Here is a 21627-nt window from a genome sequence, read left to right on the forward strand (position 1 = left end):
TCTACTATAGTTTCTTACACTGAGTAGCTTTTTTCTTGGAGAGGCAAAATCAGACCTAATCTTGCCTCAGCTGAAATCAGTGTGATTTTCATCTGAAACAAGGCAGTTTCGTCTGTTATCTGTAAACTTTATTTAATAAAACGTGTTACATACTATGAATGCTGTAGGTCAAATTTTAAGATTATGTAAATTTACAGAGTGCTCAAAATTTCATTTTTGTTCTGCATCATCCAAGGGTGCAATTTCAGGGAAATATTTAGAAATACTCCTAAAGTAAGAATTTCCTCTCACATGGAGCTGGAAGAATAATGATGGTCTCCCATAACATCAATACAGTTTTGTTCCACAGGTCTCCACTTACCTTCGACCTGAAACAACTTTATTGAAGTTAATGGTTGTTTTCTCCTTGACTTCGTTGGCAGTAGAATTGTACTTATCTGTATGTCAGAAAACAGAGTCATAGCTTGGATTCTGTTAAGTTACATTATACCTTTCTAGTGAGATAATTGCAGCATTATAAAAATCATCCAATACAAAAATTATCCTTGATGTTATTATATAAATGCTGCCATTTTTTTTATCCATTCACAACAGTTGACATTTTTCCTAATGCAATGAAGTAGCCATTGTGCTTGTAGTATCTATTCTTAATAGCTTTCAGACATGAGAGGTTATTTTCTGTGTATTATGTAGTTCTAAAAAACTGGATATACATGATTCCATTTGGGTTATATTGTGCAATTACATTTTAAAAATAGCTCCCCTTTCAGAATCTTTCTTCTATCCCCCAACTTATTATCATCCTATCTTGATAACCTCGCTACTGTGAAAATGGTTTGTCAGGGACCTGTGTTTTAATAAAAGCTGAAGAGAAAATATGGACCTTTATTATTGCAAGGATCGATTGGGATTTATTTCTACAATTTTAACTAACTTTCCTTTTCCTCTTAGGGTGCAAACTGCAGCGCAGTTATGTGAAGCTGAATCGAAATCCTACTATTGACGGAGAGGAGTCTACATGCTATTCTGTTGACCCAGTACTGAAATGTATGAAAGACTGTACTCCAATAGAAAAAACTTCAGTTAAGGTTGGCTTCCACTGTTTCCCAAAAGGTATGATATTTTTCTTTTTCTGTGTCACATACTGTAGGAGCTCTGACAGAGTACTCAAAAGAAAAAAAAAAAAACAAAAAAAAAAAACACAACACAGCCACGCACAAACCTGTATTGCTCCAGCTCCCCTCTGAGCTGCTGTTTTTAATCCCATTAGTATTTGCTATAACCACTGACAGCACTGGCTAGCTAAAAGCTAGTTTAGGTGATGGCAGGTAGCATCATCTGAGAAAAACATTTGAGGTGGTAAAAAGGGCAGCAGAGATCAATATTTTTTTTTTCCACATTTTCAGGATCTCCATAAAGTTGTGATAAGCAACAGTAAGTCTTTTTATGCACATTACAGCCTGCAATTTTGTGTAGACCAGGGCAAGCAAGGCAATTGAAAGTCAGTCAAGTAGTGTGACATGACTGCTGTGATTAGGCTGCCATGCTATGCCACTGTGCAATACATCAGCAAAAAACACATTGCTGAAATGTTCTCTAGATTGTTCCAAAAAATGGTTTGTTTTTGAAGGTATTTTATACAGACATACTTGTGCCCCAGATTTTTTAAAATATTGAGCCTTTTCCTTCTTTCACTTATACGAATTTGTCATGGATGCAACGCATCATCTAACACAGATTTGCAGTACAGTTATACAAGTTTGAGAGGAGAATCCAGCCTTGAATGTATACATATTTCTGGTGCATTCTTTCCTAAATCTTTTAATTAATTAATAGATCACATAGTGTATAGGTACTGTACGCTAATATTTTCTAATAGCTCCATGAGAAGAGAATAGATGCCAGATGCATCCTTTTATGAAAAGAAAGACACCTCAAAAAAAAAAAAAAAAAAAAAAAAAAAAACTTCCAAAATCTTGTCATATCCATGTTTCACAGATTTCTTTTGTGTGTCCAAGTCTTTATCTCTCAAATGTCATCACCCCAGGCCACTCACTGCCTCAGAATATTAGGTTGTAATAAAGCTGTCTCATTCTCTCACAAAAATGTGTTAGAAAAGAGGAAAATCAGAGAAGGAAAAAAAACGTTAGTTGTCTCAGCCACTGCTGTTTTTACATTTACTGAACCAGAGGCTGGGAAGTGTGCTAGCAGCACTCTTAATCAAGGACTTTTTTATTTATTTATCTGGAAGAGGAGGAAGGGAAAAGATGCCATTTGAGTTTTTTTTAGCAAGATGATTGCTTTTCCTCAGGCTAGGGCTCAATAGGAATACAAGGCCAGCCCTTAAAACTGGCCTTTTTCTTTCTTTGACATGGAGAAGCAACAGAAAGAAAATCCCCATCTTTCCCAAGATGTGAATATGTATTTGCATACGCAGGACAAAAACCTTTTCTCAGCTCTTTATATGAGAATTCAGACTTGATAGCCTGCTGTCTCAAAAGACAGGGACTCTTTCACTGTCACAATTGACAGAAGGATAAAATGAAGTTCAAGGGTGCAAAATTGCCTGTTGTCCTCGAATCAGTGAGCCTATAGTCTTAGGATCCTGACTGAGGCTGATTTCATTCCATGTCTAAACCTGTATACCAGTTTACATTTCAAACATGCCACACGTCCTACCCATACGGACGATAGTTACTCTGCCATGATCCAGTTAGCCCAGGGAACTGTTTCTTACATAGATATGAACATAGACAGACTCACAGAGTACCCTCAGGCATAACAAGAATCAAAGTATGTAAAAAACAGACCTTAGACTTTCATAGCAGATCTCATTTCATAGCTTGAAAATATTATGCATTTTTTAAAAAGCATCTCAAGCACGTTTCTGGGAAATATTAAATTTCAAAGTAGTTATGGAAAAGAAAAAAAAAAAAAACTTCCATGCTTCAGGTTGGACAGTAATTCACCCAAGGAAGGTATGAGCATTTCAGGAGATCAGTAAGTGACCAGGAGATCAAAAAGTGACCCAAACCCAGCAGTATCCGATTTCCCTGTGATAAGAGATGGCACGTTAAAAATATATTGATCAACTGAGGGATAAAACAAATAGAAGTAAAATTATGAAAGCTTTACCCATTCTGATTATGCAAACTTAATCTAAATGGATGTTCTAATATTCTTCCAGCTGCAATGATAAACCTCCAACTATCTAAGAATATTTATTGGGAGGATGAATATTATCATTCCATTTAGATTATTTCAGCATTAAAGGATATGGTTTATTCAAGCTGCTGTTGATAAAGCAGTGTGGTAAGGTTAATACTGCAACTGACAATGCTCTGTCAGATTTCACAATATATGGGAAACTTTAATTAGAAGTTTATGAACCTCTGAAAATTCTCCAAAGGGCTTATCCTTCAAGATGAACTTCGACAAATAATCAGCTGAAATATGCAGTGATATGCAGAAATAACATAAAAAGAGATTGCTGATGTATATTGGTATGAGGTGGTCTTACTATGAAAGTGGCTACCTCCTCCAGCACTTTTACTGGCTTCTGCCTGTTGTCATTGTGCTTCTTGAAACGTTATTCATTTTGTTTTTAGGGAAGTATTATAGTAATTATATCATGGATGAAAATCCTGCTCCAAGTCAATGAGTCAGTTAGATGTCAGTTGTGGGGGCAGGCTTTCATTCTTTACTTGATGAGGGAGTTGGCAGCCATCAAAACAGTATTTCCATGAAATGTGTTAATTTGCTTGATGTTCGTTAACAATGGCTTTGCTCTTCTGACAGATACTGCTGTAAGCCTGCTGGAATGGCAGAGAAGCAGTGATAAGAAATCTGCATCTGAGGATGTTGTAGAGTCTGTGGATGCTGACATTGATTGTACCTGCACTGGCGACTGTAGTTAAGCTAAATTCCTTAGTGTTGTGCTATAGACATATTACAAAAATAATTGAATACCTGGTCAGGTAAGAAGGAATGTAATAGTTGTAGTAAAATATTAAGAAATGTGCTTGAAGAAAGTAAGCTTACTGCATTGCATCCGAAGTCAAATGCATTATGTACAGTCTGCACTGCTTAATAAATATGTTGTTCATTAAATAAGTATTCATGTGTACTCTGTCTTTATTTTTCCCTATCAACAAAACAATCAGACCAACTATAATATTATCCAGAAATTCTGCTTCTTTTTATCTGAAATATAATTACAGCAGTCCTCTCTTAAAATTATGTTCACTAGGTGATGAAATGAAAACATGATTACGGCTACTGCTAACATTCCATTGTGTAGAGAATTTCATATTTAGCATACTAAAGACACAGTAAGCATTTGTTTTCTTTTATGTTTTATGGTAAAAAGCAAAGTCTGTTCTTGGAACCATTCTGCAAAAAATACATTTTACTCCCAGCAAGACCATTAGCCTTAGTACATTCTACAAAGGAATGAATTGGACTGCTAGACTCCCACTGTAGCTTTCCAGAGAGCTATAGTGTGTGACACAGTCCCCATTTTGATTTAAATTTCAATGGATGTGCTGTTACCTCATGAGCTAAAAGTATGAATAGGATTTTTTTTTTCTTTTTTTTTGGTTTACCATTTCCTATTGTGTATCTATGAAAATGATGCTTTCAAAAACTTCAGGGAACAATAATACATAAGTTAGTATTCCAAATACCCCCCAAAATAATATATATATTTTAAAAAAATGTAAGATCAATAGCATCATAAAGCTAAAATAAAGCAAAGAGGGACAGTCAGACCGTGTTTAACTAGTGGAGTGTCAGTCTGATAGCTCTCACTAGGCCTATGCAGAAAGGCAATTCCCTCCCACCCAGGGGAGCAAGATTAGGTGGCACCTTCACACCCCCTGTGACGACACAATATCCCCTTGAACACAAATCAGCTGTGCGGTGAGCTGTGACGTGCTCCATAACAGGCAGTAGCTGCTAGCACACTCTTCCAAGAGAAGCCTTAGCATGGGCAAGGTAGCGCTGAACCCAAATGCTGCCAGGAAGCTGTCATTAAAGAAAATACTTTTCCTAACTAAAAACCTGAGCTATCAGAAAGAGGAGGACTGAAGACTAAATAGATGAACAATTACAGAATAACATTTTTCAGTGCTTTTCGTTCAAGAGCAGAAACATGAGTAAAGTAGTACTCCTCTTGCTATCTCTCACTGCAACTTGAAACTAGCTTGAAATTAAGCAAGATGCAGTTTTTCCTCGGCGTACTGAGTACTCTCCCAGCCTCCTGAGGATAAGCAGCAGTTCAGGGATAGAGAGGGCACAAGAGAGCTACCTGGCCCTTCCCCTTCACTCAGGCTTTACTTAGACTACATATTGTGTTTGAGAGCCTTCACACATACTGGGCCTTTATTCAGATAGCTAGTTCTCTCTATTCAACAGATTTTTTTGTTGTCAAGCATGTTCAAACTCACTCATACCAATAGCATGAGCTCTTGCACTGTGCTTTTATTTGTAATGAAGCTGTCACAAATTCCCTGTACAAAAGCTTTGTTTTGCTAACTCATCAGAATTACTATACTGGGAAAAAAAAAAAAAAAAAGTAGCTGCAAACAAGAAGAGCGATAGAGAATACTACATTCCACTTTTCTTTAAAATGACACTAATATTACACCTTGAGAGGCCTTTTCTTTCTGGTATTGTTTTCACTGTGACTTATGGGAGATTTTGCCATTGACTTTCATAGGATCAGACTGGAGTCTGCCGCCTTTAATCCAACACCTTTCCTTTTAATCCACTTGTTTACAAAAGAGAAACTTTTGCCAGTCAACCACTTCAGATAAGACAAAGGCAGTGAAGAAATGTAGTGAGGGAAGAAAAATTAACTTTCATGCTCAACTACTAGAATAGGAATTTAGCAGCAGCAAAGAGGCCATTAGTAAGTGAAGTAATTCTGCTTGCAATAAAACACAGAAGCATGACACTAATTAACAATGATCAAGCTGGGATATACAGTACCAAAAATACAAGCAACTCATAAAGGCAAATGCCTTCTCCTGGAAACAATTTACAAACTGTTGAACTCACTGGAAAAAAAAAAAATCAAGGCCTGATCAATGGCCTTAAATTAACCTCTTTTACAATGATGATATATAATACATCCTGTACAGTTTTAAAAACCACTGAGCATGCTAGGTAAGGTCTGTCCCTGGCAAAGCACCACTTTGGCTCCTGCACTGACAAGAAGGCATCTCCAGTGTCTCAGCAGTTAAAGGGAGCCACCAGAGTGGCTTCACATCTCTTCCTGCTGATGGCAGAAAAACATGCTAAAACCACACACATGTGCCTCTCCCCCAGCAGAAGCTGTTCAGTTAGCACTTCCACTGGCTGTGCTATTAATAGACAACAAAGCCCCCACCAGCAGGATGCTGCCTGCTGTGGCTTGAGTCCATCAATCCTAAGGAAACACCTGTTCATACGCTCTCCCAGACACAAAGAAGGAAAGACAAAAATGTCCCCTATGGCAGACCTTGGCCAAGGAATCTGTGCCTCATCACCCTACCAGTAACACAGCCAGGTTTGGGTGCAGGGTCAGACAGAGGGGAAGCATTCACTAGCAAAACCTAGGCACACACCTGGGCTGTCCAGGGCATGGGGTAGATGCAGCTCCTCCTGTTTCCATCTCGAAGGGGCAGCGTTCATCTCTGTCTGGTTCCTGTTCATTGGCGCCCTCTTGCCGAGGCAGCTGAATACCTGTGACTGACTCCATTGATGTTCCAGCTGTAAAATCCAAATATAATGAAAGTTAGTAAAGCCAGAGGTTGGCACCAGGCACAGCAAAGCAAAACATTGACAATCACCCCATTGTGCCAACAGAATTAAGAACATTAACAGTACAAGTGTGAAAAAGCTATTCTGGAGTTTCTTATGCACCACATAGACATTTCCAACTCATCTGGGAGGATATGCAGAGTCCATATTTAAACCTCAATTAGAAATCATGATTGTCCTATCTTATAATGCAGTTACATAGCCAACCAAGTATTAAAATGTATATTTCACAGGCTGAGCTTTTATACACTCTACTTTTCATTCCTAGTACTTCTAAATGATACGCATTAATGAACTTTGAACTTTACCATAGTAAACAAGGAAAACAAGCATGGAAATATATATGCACTCTGGTGTTGCTTAAAAAAAAAGAGTGCCATAAAAAAAGATACAGGTCTAAACATAGGCAAGGCTTGAGTCCTAATTCTGCCTATACAGCTCTGTAATGTGATTTTGGATGAGGCTGGGGATTTCCGTGCCTCATTTTCTGCATCAGAAGGATATGACTACTTACCTACCTGATGGAGTCAGAAATGCATATGAATTTATAGTCCCATATGCCTTTTGCAAGTTCTTCAGTGATTCTACAGATGAAAAGTAAATTTTTCCACTAGATCTCATAACCACATGAGTATATTTTATTACTAGGTTATTTTATTGCTAGGTTGAAGGTTTTCATTTTCAGATTCATCCAATTGTAAAATAACTATACATTCACACGCACACAAAAAAAAAACATATATATATATATATATATACACTTAATTTGTTCATGGTCAGCTTTGGTTAAACCTTAGTGGATTATTCATAAAAGCCTAGAATCGGATCCTGCTATTACGGTAAGATAGGCAAAAAACTGTTGGAGACACAGTCTTTTGTATCCTAGACAAAGGCAACAAACCTTTTGTCCATCAGACCAGGCTCTTTTGATTCACTAATTTTAAATGACACAGTGACTCTCAGGAAAGCTGTCGTTGTGCCCTGGAGAAAGGATCTGCAGTATGAGAGGAAAAGATAAAACTGTTAATATCAGACTCCTCCTGGAAATGAAATGCCTGCTCCCCAGTATGACCAACAAAAAAGAAAAAATAACTTGTACAATTCCAACCCCACTGAAGTCAATGGTTAAACTCAACAGATCCAGGCTTTTACTCAGCACGTTTAAATGAGTTATTAAATGAACTTTAGTTGTCCCTAAAAATAAATGTACTGTGTGGATCTAAGTGTAGCTGATGAATAAGAAACCTCGGGAATCCAGCATATAGGATAGTTAGAGCTAAAACCAGAGACAGCACAGAAGGTTGCAGGAGAGTAGCTATTAGCAGTTGGTTTGTATGTTGAATCTCAAGGTCTCTCATGCCATCTACAGGCTTATTTGTTTACTAGCAGCAGTTTAAATCTCTCTTCAGGTTTATTTATAGGTCTGATACATTCCAGGCAGTTTTATATAAATTCTAATCAAGGTTTGAGGTAGTGTTTTTTTTCCCACTAACCTCCACAGTTGATTACTATGTGTTTTTGTTTTTGTTTTTTTTCCTGTGAGTACATTACAATTCTGTACCTTTCTGAGCATCATTTCACATTGTCTCTGGAGGAAAAAGACATTGCCTAAGACATTCTCATTTCTGTTACTGCTGGATAGGCAGTAATTATATTGCAAGCAGGGCTGGAAGAACAGTTTACTAGAAAATCCAAAGATGTTCAAAAAGAGTACTTATGGTCCTTCTTCAACCAGTCTGAAAGGCTGTTATTTTGATACCTCAAAATGTTTTAATGCACAAAAAAAAACCCTGTTTTTTCTGCTTTTTCCCCTGTGGTTCACTTAGCTGTAATTCACGTTGAGCACTTATACATCCTAATATTATTAAGTTTATTTTCAGATGAATTTGGGGAAGGAATTATGTACACATATAGATAGATCTGATCACAGCACTTCCCTTCATTATCTGTAGCCTGTTTCTTCCACCACCTGAGTTTTCTTTCCCCATTTATCACTGCACACTGGCCTGTTCAGCTTCTCTAAGGAGGACAAATGTGGGCATCACAGCATCCCTTCATCAAACCTGCAGAAACAACTCCTGAGCCAGGGCGAAGAAGGCAGCTCTGTATATGTGCACCCAGACTGGAAGCTATTCAGGCAGCTTTAAAATTCAGATTGTACCCTATGTTAAAACATCAGCTTGTGGAAGCCTTCAGAGTTCTACAGACTTTCTCTCTCTTTTCTCACTGTTTTCCTTCTCTGTTACCTTTCACTCATCTATGACTACAAACCAGGCCAGGGACATGTGTGACACAGTCATTGTAAAGTGAGGTTTTAATGTTAGGGAAAGGATGGAGTTCAGAGCCCATAAGGAGCCTGAACATCCAAAATCTCTGTAGATTACCCTGAACTACTCCAATCGCCATCTGCCTAATTGAGGCTAAATGAAACCAAAACTCTTCACAGTAGCAGCTAACTGAGACTCATCAGGATGCGCGTAAGTCAGCTTCAGTCCTGTTATTAGACAGCCACGTTCTCTGTTGTATTTGGCTTTGCCTTAATGCAGATTGTGATATTTTGAAGAAAGAATAATCAGACACCATGAAGACCTGAGTCTTGCATGAACTCTGCAAGGGTTAACATAACAAACAATGCTGAAATAATGACCCATGGTCTTTTGCCACATCCTTGTTTTATCTCACTGGGGAAATGGATCACAGGCTCTTTTAGTTCTGAAGCTTCAGAGCACTTTCATGACTCCTAAAATCTTCTTGGTAATGAAATGAATTTCAAAATACAGTAAGTGGTGAGAAATGCATGAAATGTTGTGACTAGCACCTCTCAAACTGATCTCCATTTTTTTTTGTTTGCACATTATTTTGTCCATATATCATCTTAATCTTTGCAAGTTGAAGTAACCCAGTGTTATTTACAGACATTACATAAAGCAATGTTTAAGTGCCTTGTTTAGCAACAGTCATATCTGTCTCTTGTGTGGTTGAAAATTTACTCTAGCAAGAGATGCTTTGATGCTTTGTTTTCTCATCAGCTGATAAAAAGATAATTACATCAAAAGAAACACAACGAAGAAATTGAGCTGAATAAGCTAACACTACAATTCAACAGATTCCTGCTTACATGATCCAAACAAAACTATTAATGTTCAAAATATGTTCATGACCATGAGACTTTGCAGATGGTATACATATTAGACTCACTATGAGCATAAGAGATTGATGCAAACTCAGGCTAGGGCTGGAACAAGCAATAAAATGCTTACCTTACCAAGACACTAACCTCTTTATATTACTTCAGAGTCACTGCAGATATCTTGATATCTCTGAATGCTGTTTCACCATTAAACTCTGTAATGCAGCTGCACCACTTCCATTTGATCCCAATCTGGACATCCTTATAGTATGCTTCATAGTGCTCTAATTGTCTCTTATGATTACCTGTATCACATGATCTAACTTTCATTTGTCTGAACCCAGTGTTCAATCTACGTCTCACATCTCAGGTGACTGTTCAACACATTCAATCCTTGTAAGAAAATAAGTGGAAACCACTGTTGTATCACATACTGAGTGTAATCACAGATACTGTTTTTTGTAGGTCTCACTGACACAGATTAAAGGTGCTGAGGGAAGACATCTAGTGTGAGGCTCCTCATCTGCCCTTCGTGAGACAGGGCTAAGCCCTGTATCTATTCCAACACTTCTGAGCAGATACAAGAATGCTCTTTAGGGTGCTGGAAAGCTGCACAAGTTGTGAAAATTAGACACTTATAGGCCTTGCTACTTACAGGTACAGGAGAAAGCATTTAGGATTTCAGTCTAACCACCCACACTACATCCAGGTTTTTTTTTTTTTATTTTCCTTTGTGAAGCTGGGCATCAGTCAATCCTAGTGCTTCACATTGGAAAATTCTGATGTGACCAAACTGAAAGGCTCTGGAGGCATTAATTGGTGACCTTGCCTGACAGACCAAAATAAATCTGGCAGGCAGGTTGCCCCCTTTGCCAAGTCCTTAGATCCCCAGCTGCAACTGTACGGATTACATAGCTCCCAGGGCCAGGTAAGGATGCCAGCTCCCATCCAGCTAAGAGCCAGCTCCTGCACGTTGCCTCCTGCCTTCGGCTTGGCTCTGCAAGCTCCTAAGCATGCCCAGGGCCAGCTGGTTAGCACCAGGCAGACAGGGAACCTGGCACTCTCAACAGCTTTTGGCCAGCTGGTGGATTGACAAAATGGATTGCTCCACTCATGAGAAATGCTGGGATGCTGATGTCCCCCTCCTGCGCAGAAGGAGAGGCAGCATGACGAGCCCAAACCCCTGGGACAGAATTCCCTTGTGCAGAGAGCAGGAGTCGCTCTCTGTCTCAGCCTCTTCACTTGTGCTGGGGACCAAGAGTGAAATGTTATGGGGCTGCTTCATCTATATTTGTGAAGGGATCTGAAGCCCAAAGTACTATTTCTTATATAATTCTGCATGACATCACATTATCTCATTACATGTAGGCACTGACTAGATGAGTTTAGCCACCAGTGGAGGCAAAGCTCATTGTTTTGTGGGATATTCAGTCCTCCTAAACCTGCACCTCTACATGAATAAACACCTAGAAAGAAAATCCTGGCCTAGCCAGTACTGATTTATATGGTTTCTCATCTCTTTTAAAAATTCTACCACCAATTCTAAGGCTAAATCTTTTATGGTGCAAAGGTTTAAATGTCACCTTCACTCACCCATGCTGCACATTTTCAGCACTCCAGTGGAGTGGTTGAAATGTGCACATTTTTGTTCCTCTTGAATTCCCTGCCTTACCGTTAGTATCTTTATGGACAACATTCAGAGAAAGTCCTTGCTTAAAAGCCACATTTTAAGATTTTGTTTGTTATTAATATATAAATGCAACTGATCCATTTTGATATCATTTGACCAGGACAGTATGACTGAACTGCCACATCTATATTGGCAATATAAATATTTTTTTTGTAATTGTGTCCACCCCCCTGCCACCATTCCAGTCATCAAGTTCTCCTTTAACTGCAGCTCTGCTTCAAGCACTACTAGCTGCAAACATAGCTGTATTTAGCCAAGGTACCAAAACTCATATTTCAGCCCTGGAAAACCTTCATCCAGTAAGGCTGTCATTCTACAAGCACTTTATCCTAAGGCAATTGAGATGGTTAAAAAAAAAAAAAAAAAAAAAAAAAAAAAGGAAAGGGAGGAAAGGGAAAAGGGAACAGGGAACACTACTTTTTTATCACCACCAGTCAGCCCCCTCAGGAAGATACCTGATAATTTCTCCATTACGTCATTCTTGAATTTCATTCTTTTCCTCAACATTTGCATTAACACCACTGAACTCATTGCACTTCACCATTTTCCTCTATATCAGCATGTGCTCTATGGAAAAAAAGAATGTAAAAAATAATGTTTCTTCTGCTGCAGAAATGTTGGTAGATCATTTAAAACAGTGTATGTGAAACAAAATATGTGGCATAGTTTGCCATATTAATCCATTGACTCAAGTCTGAAAACTGCAATAATTTCTCTGAATGACAGACTGAGAGGTTGCTTACTTGGTTATCACATAGCAATTTCACAGCTACTGGGTTTCATTACCCCCTTCCCTTCCCAAAAGATTTTCTTCATATGAAAAGACCTTTCAATTTTAGTCCTACTTTAAGGTCTTCTGTTTGCCTGAATTCTTGAACATTCTATTTGTAGGACTTCTTTTTCTTGTTAACCAGAAAACAGGTTCATAATGAAAGGGCTACATAATCAAGTGTGTTTCAACTAGCTCAATGTATTCCTACAGAAAAACCCCAGAAAACTGAATTGCAACCCCCTCCTCCCCCCAACTCTTACCAACTGCCGTTGGCCTTATCTTCCATATAAGAGACTTGGTGGTCTTCTCTCTCCTCTTCCTCGGTGCAGCAAGGAAAATAGGCATATTCACACTTTGCTCTAACCTCTAGGTGAGAAAAAGTCTTCCCTGTACATGGGAAGCTCACAGTAAAGGCTGATAAATAATCTGAACCATGAATTAAACAAGAGTAAAATGAAATCCATTACCTATACTCTCTGCAGAGCGCCCTTCTTGCACGGGCTCCTGGGGGTCCAGAGTTAGCAAACTCTGTACCACTAGAGGGCAAACTTGACCAAGACATTTTAAAAAAGAAATTTCTGTACATTAATTTACAATCGATTTCAATTATGGCTTATTGTATGAGAAGATGTTTTGTCTGCCTGTACCTTTAGAGAAGATATAGTAATGGTCACAAACCTTGTATCTGACACACTGAAAGTATTCACAGTTGCACCTGTGCCAAAACACATTGCCACTTCATTACGTGTGGCCCTAAATATTTTATAAATATGCAAGTTAAACCTTCTTCTCAGATAGTAAAGTAAGATCTGACATACATCTTGATAAGAGTCAAACCACATAAAAACAAACTAGATATGTAATGATTTTGAAATATATATTCATAGTAACCCATCAAAATATTTCCAGAAAATTGTTGGGGATCTCCTATTAAAGAAGTGATAAAATGAAAAATCTACACTGTTTTTATAAGTCACTAGCCTGGTTTTCATCTCATTCTGAGTGAGAATGTTGGCAGGTCGAGCCTGGTTACAATGGTTTCAGAGTCTGTTTCTGGAGCTAGTTGTTATCACATAATATGGGCAGTTAGCTATTCAACATTAGGATACAGGAGGTAGGTTTTAGTGCAGTAGAATGAAAGAAAGGAAGTAAAAAAACATAAAAAAATGGATAGGGATAACTAAAGATGTAATTCACACTACTAAGAGGATGTGTTTTGTTGTTTTTTTTTAATTTCTTGAAAGGTTTGTGCAGGTGATTCTCTTAATGGAAAGAAATTACAGTTTTGGAAAGATCCTGCTGCCTTTTAAACTGCAGAATTGGTATCAAAGCTCAGAAGTGGGCGAGTCTGTTCTCCCATAATGTGTAAGCAAGGCAATATTTTTCATCAAAGGGAGGTCCAGCATCACAACTGTAATGAGATGCAATACCACGGATGTCTCTGGAGTTTCATCTGCTTGTGGTGGCAGCAAATGTGACCCCCCAGTGTCAGGATTTTATAAAGATTATGCCAGCAAACACATAAAATACCAAGAGCTACAGGAAATTTTCAGCATTTTCCTTCAGCTCCTCAGAAGGGAAGTTGTCAAAGTAGCTGTCTGCTAAACATATCATCTGCCTTACTAGAGAAAGAAGGATGTCAACACTGCATGTCAAATCCAACCCTGAGATGTATTTTTTAATGGGCAGGATCTGACTTAGACAGATCCCAAATCTCTCTGCAATTACCTGCATCTGTAGGAAAGGCACAAAAGGATTTATCTTAAAGAGCTCTCAAACTATTTTCCAGTCTGCTTTTTGTGACAGAAGCAAAGTAAAAATCTTAGGAAAATATTTTCAGAGACATTGTTTAAGGACATCACAAGTTTTAGTTGCTCCCATACCTTCACACCAGCAATAGTGCCACTCAGGGGCAAGAGGGGTGAAGACTTCAGCCAAAGATAGTTTACCCTCACCCACCACCTCTCCTGGAGGTCTGGCCACCTTTCTCCTGTGAGCTCTAGCCCTCTGTCAGTGCTCACATGCCATGACACAAGATGGTTTTCCAGAAAGAGACTATTCAGTAGAATAACCACCAGAACTATTCCTCTATTACTATAGCCTTTGCAAAAAGTGTTTGGGATGATACAATGTGAACTGAAATGAATGTTTATCCTTAAGCCAGGGCCCCTTCAAACATATGCGGGGAAGGAGGCAGGGGGAGCTGCACAGAAATACAAGTACGTTAATACATAAAGCTGGACATTTTCAAGGAATTTAATTTGCACCAGAGTAACCTGTCAAACATGTAGCACATCCCCCAACATGTACAGCAAGGGATCTGCGAGGGATCTGGGAACAGAAGTTATGGATGCCAATGCTCACATTTACAAAAGTGTCAACTAAATTAATTCATTCCAGCATGGACTATCACCTTTCCCTGTTGGTCTTCCGACTCAAAAAAATATTCCAAACACAAGCAATAACGTGACCTAAAACCTAAACTCTGAGATAAGAAGTGCTCTAGCTTCCAGGCATCCTCCCTGCAAGCAAAGGGAAGTCACACCAGCCAGGTGTGATAGTCATCATGTTACATAGCCGATTTCTCAGGTTCATTTTTCACATCCCACTGCAGATGGTCACTTCAGAGCTGTATCCAGCCCATATAGCTAATTAATTACAGTGTATTAGCCCAAGAGCAGGCCTACACATGAAAATCAATAATGATGGCAGCTTAGAATTATGACATCTGATCCTTCACAGCCTTTCTTTTTGTCTCATTTTTTACACCTGAACAACAAGATACATGCAGAGCCCTGTATGTAATGTGGCTATTTACAAAAACATTGTGAATGCTTATTGGGAAAAAAAAAATAAATAAATAAAAGGAGAACCAAGTCTTTATGGCTAAAGGATATTTTAACATTTGTAACTGATCTGTATTCTCTCTTAAATCAGGTTCACTGACTATATTATAAATGGGCTTAGGAGGTCCAGGGAAGTAAAACTCACAATAGGTTTTGCAAGTGTCTATGAATTCTTAGAAGACAACCACTAAGTAACTGTTCACATTAAAACCAGCAGCGTGCAAGTGGGAAGGGATGGGATGGCACATCAGTTGCTTAGCCAGCACACGCTGTTCCTTCCTGTCTTCTCCCCTCCCTTCTTAGACACTGGAATCATTAAGAGATGTATATAATTTCAGCATGTTTTCAAATTTTAGAAGGGGGAAAAAAGACTTTGAATTGTCATGTTAATTACGTTTTCAGATTATGCTGAAAGGGGTCACAAGTATGGCAGCAATAGAGTACCACTGCATCCCAGCTGATATGCTCATGTATGTGACCTGAGCACCTTCCTAAAAAGGATTTTTCCTTCATTCTAGAGGAAAGGATACTCTGGTGCCAAACAAATGGGCAGCTTTCTAGGAACAGTTCCCCAGACCACCTCCCTGCAATTGCTTCTGATTGAAGACAGCACAAGAATTCTGTTTTGCACAAAGGCATTAGGCAGAAAAGCTTTAATTATTAAAAGTGTGAATTAAGCAGATACTGTGCTGCACCTACAGAGTCTTGGTGAGAAGGCGATCTGTAAACAGAATTATTATTTCATCAGCACAGTAGACTCCTCACTTAATGGCTCACTAACTGGGCCAGAGATGAGATTCGATGCGAAGAAATCAATGACTCAAAGCAAGAGATTCAGCAAATATGAAACACCTAGTGCTTAGCTCTTAGGATTGCATATTGTCTCCTATGGAAGTGACTCATATCATGCAGGGAGAAAATAACACTCCTGCTGCTGCGTCCAACTGTAGCCATAGGAGATAACACTGAACTGGTGCTTGCTAGCACTAGACTTCCATACTTTAGGGGTATTTTATTTGATTTTTGGTGTTCTCCTTCTGTGCTGTAGCTGCTAAATAAATAAGCATTTCTACTTCATTTTTCTAAAGTGGTCTTAGTGCCTTGGCTTTTTTTTTCTCCTTCCTCTTCCAGGGAAGGGGTGAAGGGGGAGGGAGTAGTAGTAATTCATGACATTAAAGTCAGTATTTCTTACTAGTGGTAGCCTTACTTTGGTGTCCACCGTATGTATGCATACATCAGACAAGATGCTGTTTCTGTACTGCAGAACAGAAGCCCCAAAAAGCATCCTGCAAAATTAAAGGGTGAGGATAATGCAGTCCTTCACAATTCCTCTCTGTTCTAACCATTATAACAACTTGAGAGAGCAGAAAAGACATTCCAACATGTGGCTATAGGTGCATTATTCTTCTTCAGCCAGCTGGCCAGAGGGTAAATGGCAAGAGAAATAGGTGTCTATCTTTCCTCCCCAGGAGTGAGCATGATTCATGGAGAAAGAATATTCTCCTACTCACCAGCATGCTGGGGCTTTACTGTGAAATTACTTTAGTTTTCCTCTTCCCTTCACTGTTAATTCAGGGATATAAAACTCAATGCTCTGGATCACTTTTCACTGAAGCAATTTCAGTGTCTCTTCCAGATTTTCAGGGAAAATCCTCAGCATTACATTCATCAAATCCTCATGCAAAACAGTGAACCTGATTCTTCAGAGAAACATTATTGATGTGGTCAGGAGTATCTGCACAAAGAGGTAGGTGGGTTAAACTGCAGAGGAAATCCTTCATCAATAGCGTCAAAGGACTGTACTAAACAAAATCTCTGAAGGGAGGATGGATTAATAATCCATTTACAGGGAGAAAGTTGAGATAACAGAGCAAACACCCGATAAAATTAGCGATCAGGATCACCACAGCTTCAGTTCTGTATTCATCTCTACTACTGGAGAGCCACGTTTGACCAGAATCTCTTCCCTTCCTGTGGTACTTTATATATTTTTAGCTACAAGAGGAACAACCTAACAGAATTTCTATCAGTCAGTCAGGTTGTTCAGAAAATGTTGCTTCTAGTTTGTTTGTTTGTTTGTTTTTTTCCTATCAACACACATCTTTACCAAATAGGGCAACTAAGAGTTAATGTGATAGAAAACAAATATCAAATGGCACAGAACACTGTTGAAAACAGACTGTCACCTATCATAAGTTTTTTTAGAATAACCTGTCTTTCTGACACATCTTTATGGCTGCTTTCTGTTTGGGGGGAATAATGCAATGCAGAAATACACTGCTGGAAAATGGCAGATTCCAAAGCCTTTCTCAAAAAGCAACAACATTTTTCCACAAATAATTGCACCAAATTCAACAAGAGCATATGATGGACAGGAATACAAAAAGAACCACAACATTTCTATATGAAACAGATGTTCCATGACCTGGCCATGATGGTTTTTGACTATATGACTGCATCTGTAGTTTGGAAACAATTAGCCAGAAGCAATTATTTATTTTATCAGCTCTTTAGGGGATTCTCATGTAATCATAGAACTTGCAGAGCTGAAAAATCAGGATTTTCCTGCTTCAGCTGGACCAAGAAATAAAATGCAAGTCAATGACAGCGAGTTTAAATAAAATTTGTATGATCTGGTTTCATCCATCATTTTCTTTCTTTCTTGTTAAGATAAAAATATTACATGTTTTCCACCACTCAGGAGATCTCAAAATATATTTAGTAGTCACACCAGTATATTGGAATCAGAAGAACGCAAATAAATCCCATCCTTCATTGCCTCATGCTTTCCACTCCTCTAATTTGCAGTGGTAAATTTGAAATCTGAATAGTCTCATTTTTCAGAAAGCAGTGAGCACTCCCCAGTGTCTTCTGCAGCCACTGGGACATGCAGCTGTGACATTCAACACCTATGTAAATCTGGGTTGAGTTATCTGTAGTGAGACAACTAATGCAGCTGAGAAAAAGAGTTGCTTTGCCCTCTCACAAGGGAATAAAATCTCTGTAGTGGTCTTCTGGTGCTGTTAGAGGTAACTGAACAACATTACAATAATGTAAGCAGCCTTCGGAATAGGCTAAAAGTCATTAGGAGGTTGGTTTTCAGAGTATATCAGTTGATGATATATGGCACCATCATGTATTCAGGAAATCACATTCAGGCTTTATAAACCACAAATGCAAATAAGGCCTGGCAAACTTTATACTGTGAACACATGAACAGATTTAGCATATGTAAGCCATTGTGTAGCTCAACTGGAGAATTAATGTTGTCCAGGAGAAGAGATGCCAACATAGTAAGAAGTTTTGGAGCAAAGTGGTGTGAGTACAGCCTGGGACATTAATGTCAAGCTTTCTAATCTTGGACATCTGAAACAAGAACCAAGAAACATCTTATAGGAATGTCTCACCCATGCTGTTGAAAATAGACATAATTTTGCAGGACATCCATAGCTACACAAAAGAACCTGCTGTTGCTTGTTATTAAGTTATCTGGCTTCTTAGATATGGGCTACGGTCCCTGGATGGTTGCTTTGAGCACATCCGGTTTGGAAACAATAAGCATCACCTTTCAGGAAACTAGCCAGGTTCAAACATTAACTGCTCAAGTATGCCTTAAAAGAATATTTTTTTTCAGAGTTGAATTCAAACCACCCATTTGTGCTCATGCAACTTTTTTAAATAATCACCTTTTTTCTCCTATTCTTTCATAAGCAGCTTTGGAGCACACAAGCAGACTGGGGATCTGGTCGCACTCTCCCCATCGAAACAGTCACCAGACATCTGTGCTGAATCCCAATTCACCAGGTACTGCATGCTGCCAGACTTGTGCCCTCAAACCACTCCAGCATGGCTTCTGCTTTCACTCCTCTCTCGTTTCCTGGCACAAAACCTTTTACAGGAATGGGGCTCTGGGGCCCAGGTATTACAGGTACACAGGACAGGCAAATAGCTGAAATACACTTCATCCTAAATGCCAGGCACGAATGCGCTGCCTCACAGCTCAGAGGGTAATGAAAACTGAAGACACAAAGGGATTTTGCACTAGATTTCTGAAAAATCCAAGCTGAGCTGACAAGCTAAGCACTTCTCTGTCAACAAAGGCTGTTCGGGATTTACAAACTAGCTGTCCCTCCTGAAGAGTCTGATTTATTTGGTGTGCTTTGAGCAACTTTAATGCAAGCCAAGTTTTTATTCACAGCCATGGGATTTTGCATATTACCCAAGTAGTGAATTTGCTTAGAAAGTTGTAGACCTGGATTCCAGGTTTTTCCCTGATGAGAAGGGCTCAAACCACAGCTCTCACCTCCCATGGGAGAATGCAGGAAGGATAGGGCCAGGCAGAGGCTACAAGAAGTACAACCCTGGATCTAAGTGGAAGAGACATGGGATGCAGTTTCTGCTCCTTGAGGAGTTCAAACACCTAACATTAGATCACATATGTATTTAATATATATGAGAAAGCCAGAAATAAACAGGGACAGAGACTGGGACCAACTATACATTGCTCTTGGCCAAGCTCCATAACCACTAGCTTAGACAATGATGCCAGCCCTCTTGGCAGACCTTATTTGCGACGTGCTGATACAATTACATTTCAGTGCTCCAGCAGTTTGAATGCCACTAGGTACGTGTGTCTGTACCACCTCTCCACAACACAGCTCAGGCACTTTTCTATTGAAGCCACTCTGTACAAACTACCTTACAGCTCCCTGGGTCAGAGATAATATTACTGGTTGCTACAAATAACTTAAGTAACTATTGCTTCACTATTATTATGCATTTCTAAACTGGAACTATATATATCCTTGATATCCACAGCACTATCCCCACCTGTAGCAGGAATCCTTCCCTTTTAATTTCAAGAATGTTCCATGATTACAGCAAGCATCCATTTAATAGGAAAACCACCCCTTTGTTTCAAGTAATTACACTGTAGAAAAAGAAAAATAAAACTAAAAAACCCCAACGCAGGAATGAATACCCCACTGCCATAGGGATTTCTGAGCAAAGATGATTTCACAAGGAATAGTAAAATGTTATGACTTATCTGCCCATGTCTTTATTAACATACCTCACCATCCTTATGATGTGGTGAGATTGGCTGGACAGCTGGATTTCCAGGTCAGCACCCTAAGAGCAGGGAGCATGCAAGAGGCAGCAAGTCATTGCCTCATCCCTTTAGGCTGGATGGGAACTTCGGAGCACAAAGCCCTCCAACCACAGCACAGGCCTAAGGACCCACATGGCTTGTTGAAGTGACTCTGAGCATAGTAGCTTTTATGAATCCCATCCTTGAACTTTTGGAAACAATTCAGGAAACATGAGATATTGATTCTATGGGATATCAGGGCACACAAGAGTTAGATACCTGAACAACAAACTAAACATCTTACATCTCATTAGGGGCTTAGCCCTCAGTTTTTCTTTGCACAGTCTCCTATCTTACTGAATCACTTTGAGCATAGGTGCATTTAAATCATCAAGGCACTTGGATTTTATAGGGATGAAGAAGCACCTAAAACTCAAGTATCAAAGACAACTAGATGATCTCCTAGGAGAACATGAATCTGTTTTAGCTAGTTCTCAAGATAAGAAACTTCCACAACAATAGTCATGAGTTGTTATTTCAAGGGTTAACCACCACGCAATTTGTACTAGTGGAAATTTCAGACACTTACAAATAGAAAGGAGATAGAGTAATGCAACACTAAACGTAGGTAACCACACAGTTTCCACAATAAATACATCCCTTTTTTTTTTTTTTTTTTTTTTTAACATTATTCTGTCTTTGATTCACAGTCCACAAAATTCAGATCATTTCCAAACAAGTCTGCTATATTGAATGTGCAGTTTCTAAAAACTGCTGTTATGGCTACATTACTATTGTGCAGCAAGTGTTGTTTGCACACCAAATTAGAGATCCATTTCCAAAATCAGGGTCAAATTTACAAACTCACATACAAAGCACTGTATCTTATTGTAACAGGATTTTTTTCTTCCCACTCTCCTGTTTAAAGTAAAGTGAAAATCCATTTTATCTTTAGTAAACCTGAAATATAATTTTAACTAATAAAACCTCCATAAATACAGCCACTTTCATTATGTATGACTGCAACTGTCATACCTAGATAATAACACTTGGCATGACTGGCAGTAGCAAGGTAACCATGGACACTGTTCTTATAAAGAAGAGATAAATTACTTCCCAGTAATTTGGAGATGTTTCCTCTCAAAAAGGAAGGAAAGTTTTATATATATATATATATATATATATATATATATATTCATATATATATTCATATATTTGTATATATTTACAGATACATTCCCTTGTCCAGTGTTATAGTAGTAATATTAATGTTGTTATAGTTTAACAGTGGTGCTT

The 21627-nt window shown here is 38.7% G+C and overlaps 1 protein-coding gene and 1 long non-coding RNA gene across 5 annotated transcripts in view; one reads left to right on the forward strand and one right to left on the reverse strand.

Moving 5' to 3' along the window:
• The window catches only part of LOC101804133 (vitellogenin-1), a 42709-nt gene extending 38593 nt beyond the window's left edge, over nucleotides 1-4116 (forward strand). For all 4 annotated transcript variants that reach the window (XM_005010288.6, XM_072041814.1, XM_072041815.1 and 1 more), the window contains 2 exons: nucleotides 952-1113; nucleotides 3799-4116. In XM_005010288.6, coding sequence (XP_005010345.4) covers nucleotides 952-1113; nucleotides 3799-3917 — 281 coding nt within the window. In that variant the 3' untranslated portion in view covers nucleotides 3918-4116. The remainder of the gene's footprint in view (nucleotides 1-951; nucleotides 1114-3798) is intronic.
• Nucleotides 210-12891, reverse strand: LOC110353595 (uncharacterized). Its single transcript, XR_005267498.2, has 5 exons — nucleotides 12657-12891; nucleotides 12080-12191; nucleotides 7706-7798; nucleotides 6609-6753; nucleotides 210-437 (listed from the first exon to the last, which is right to left on the reverse strand). It is a non-coding gene; the product is annotated as an uncharacterized lncRNA (long non-coding RNA).
• Between the last annotated feature and the right edge of the window lie 8736 nt (nucleotides 12892-21627).

This window comes from Anas platyrhynchos, chromosome 8 (genome assembly GCF_047663525.1).
Source record: "Anas platyrhynchos isolate ZD024472 breed Pekin duck chromosome 8, IASCAAS_PekinDuck_T2T, whole genome shotgun sequence".
In the NCBI taxonomy this organism is placed as follows: Eukaryota; Metazoa; Chordata; class Aves; order Anseriformes; family Anatidae; genus Anas; species Anas platyrhynchos.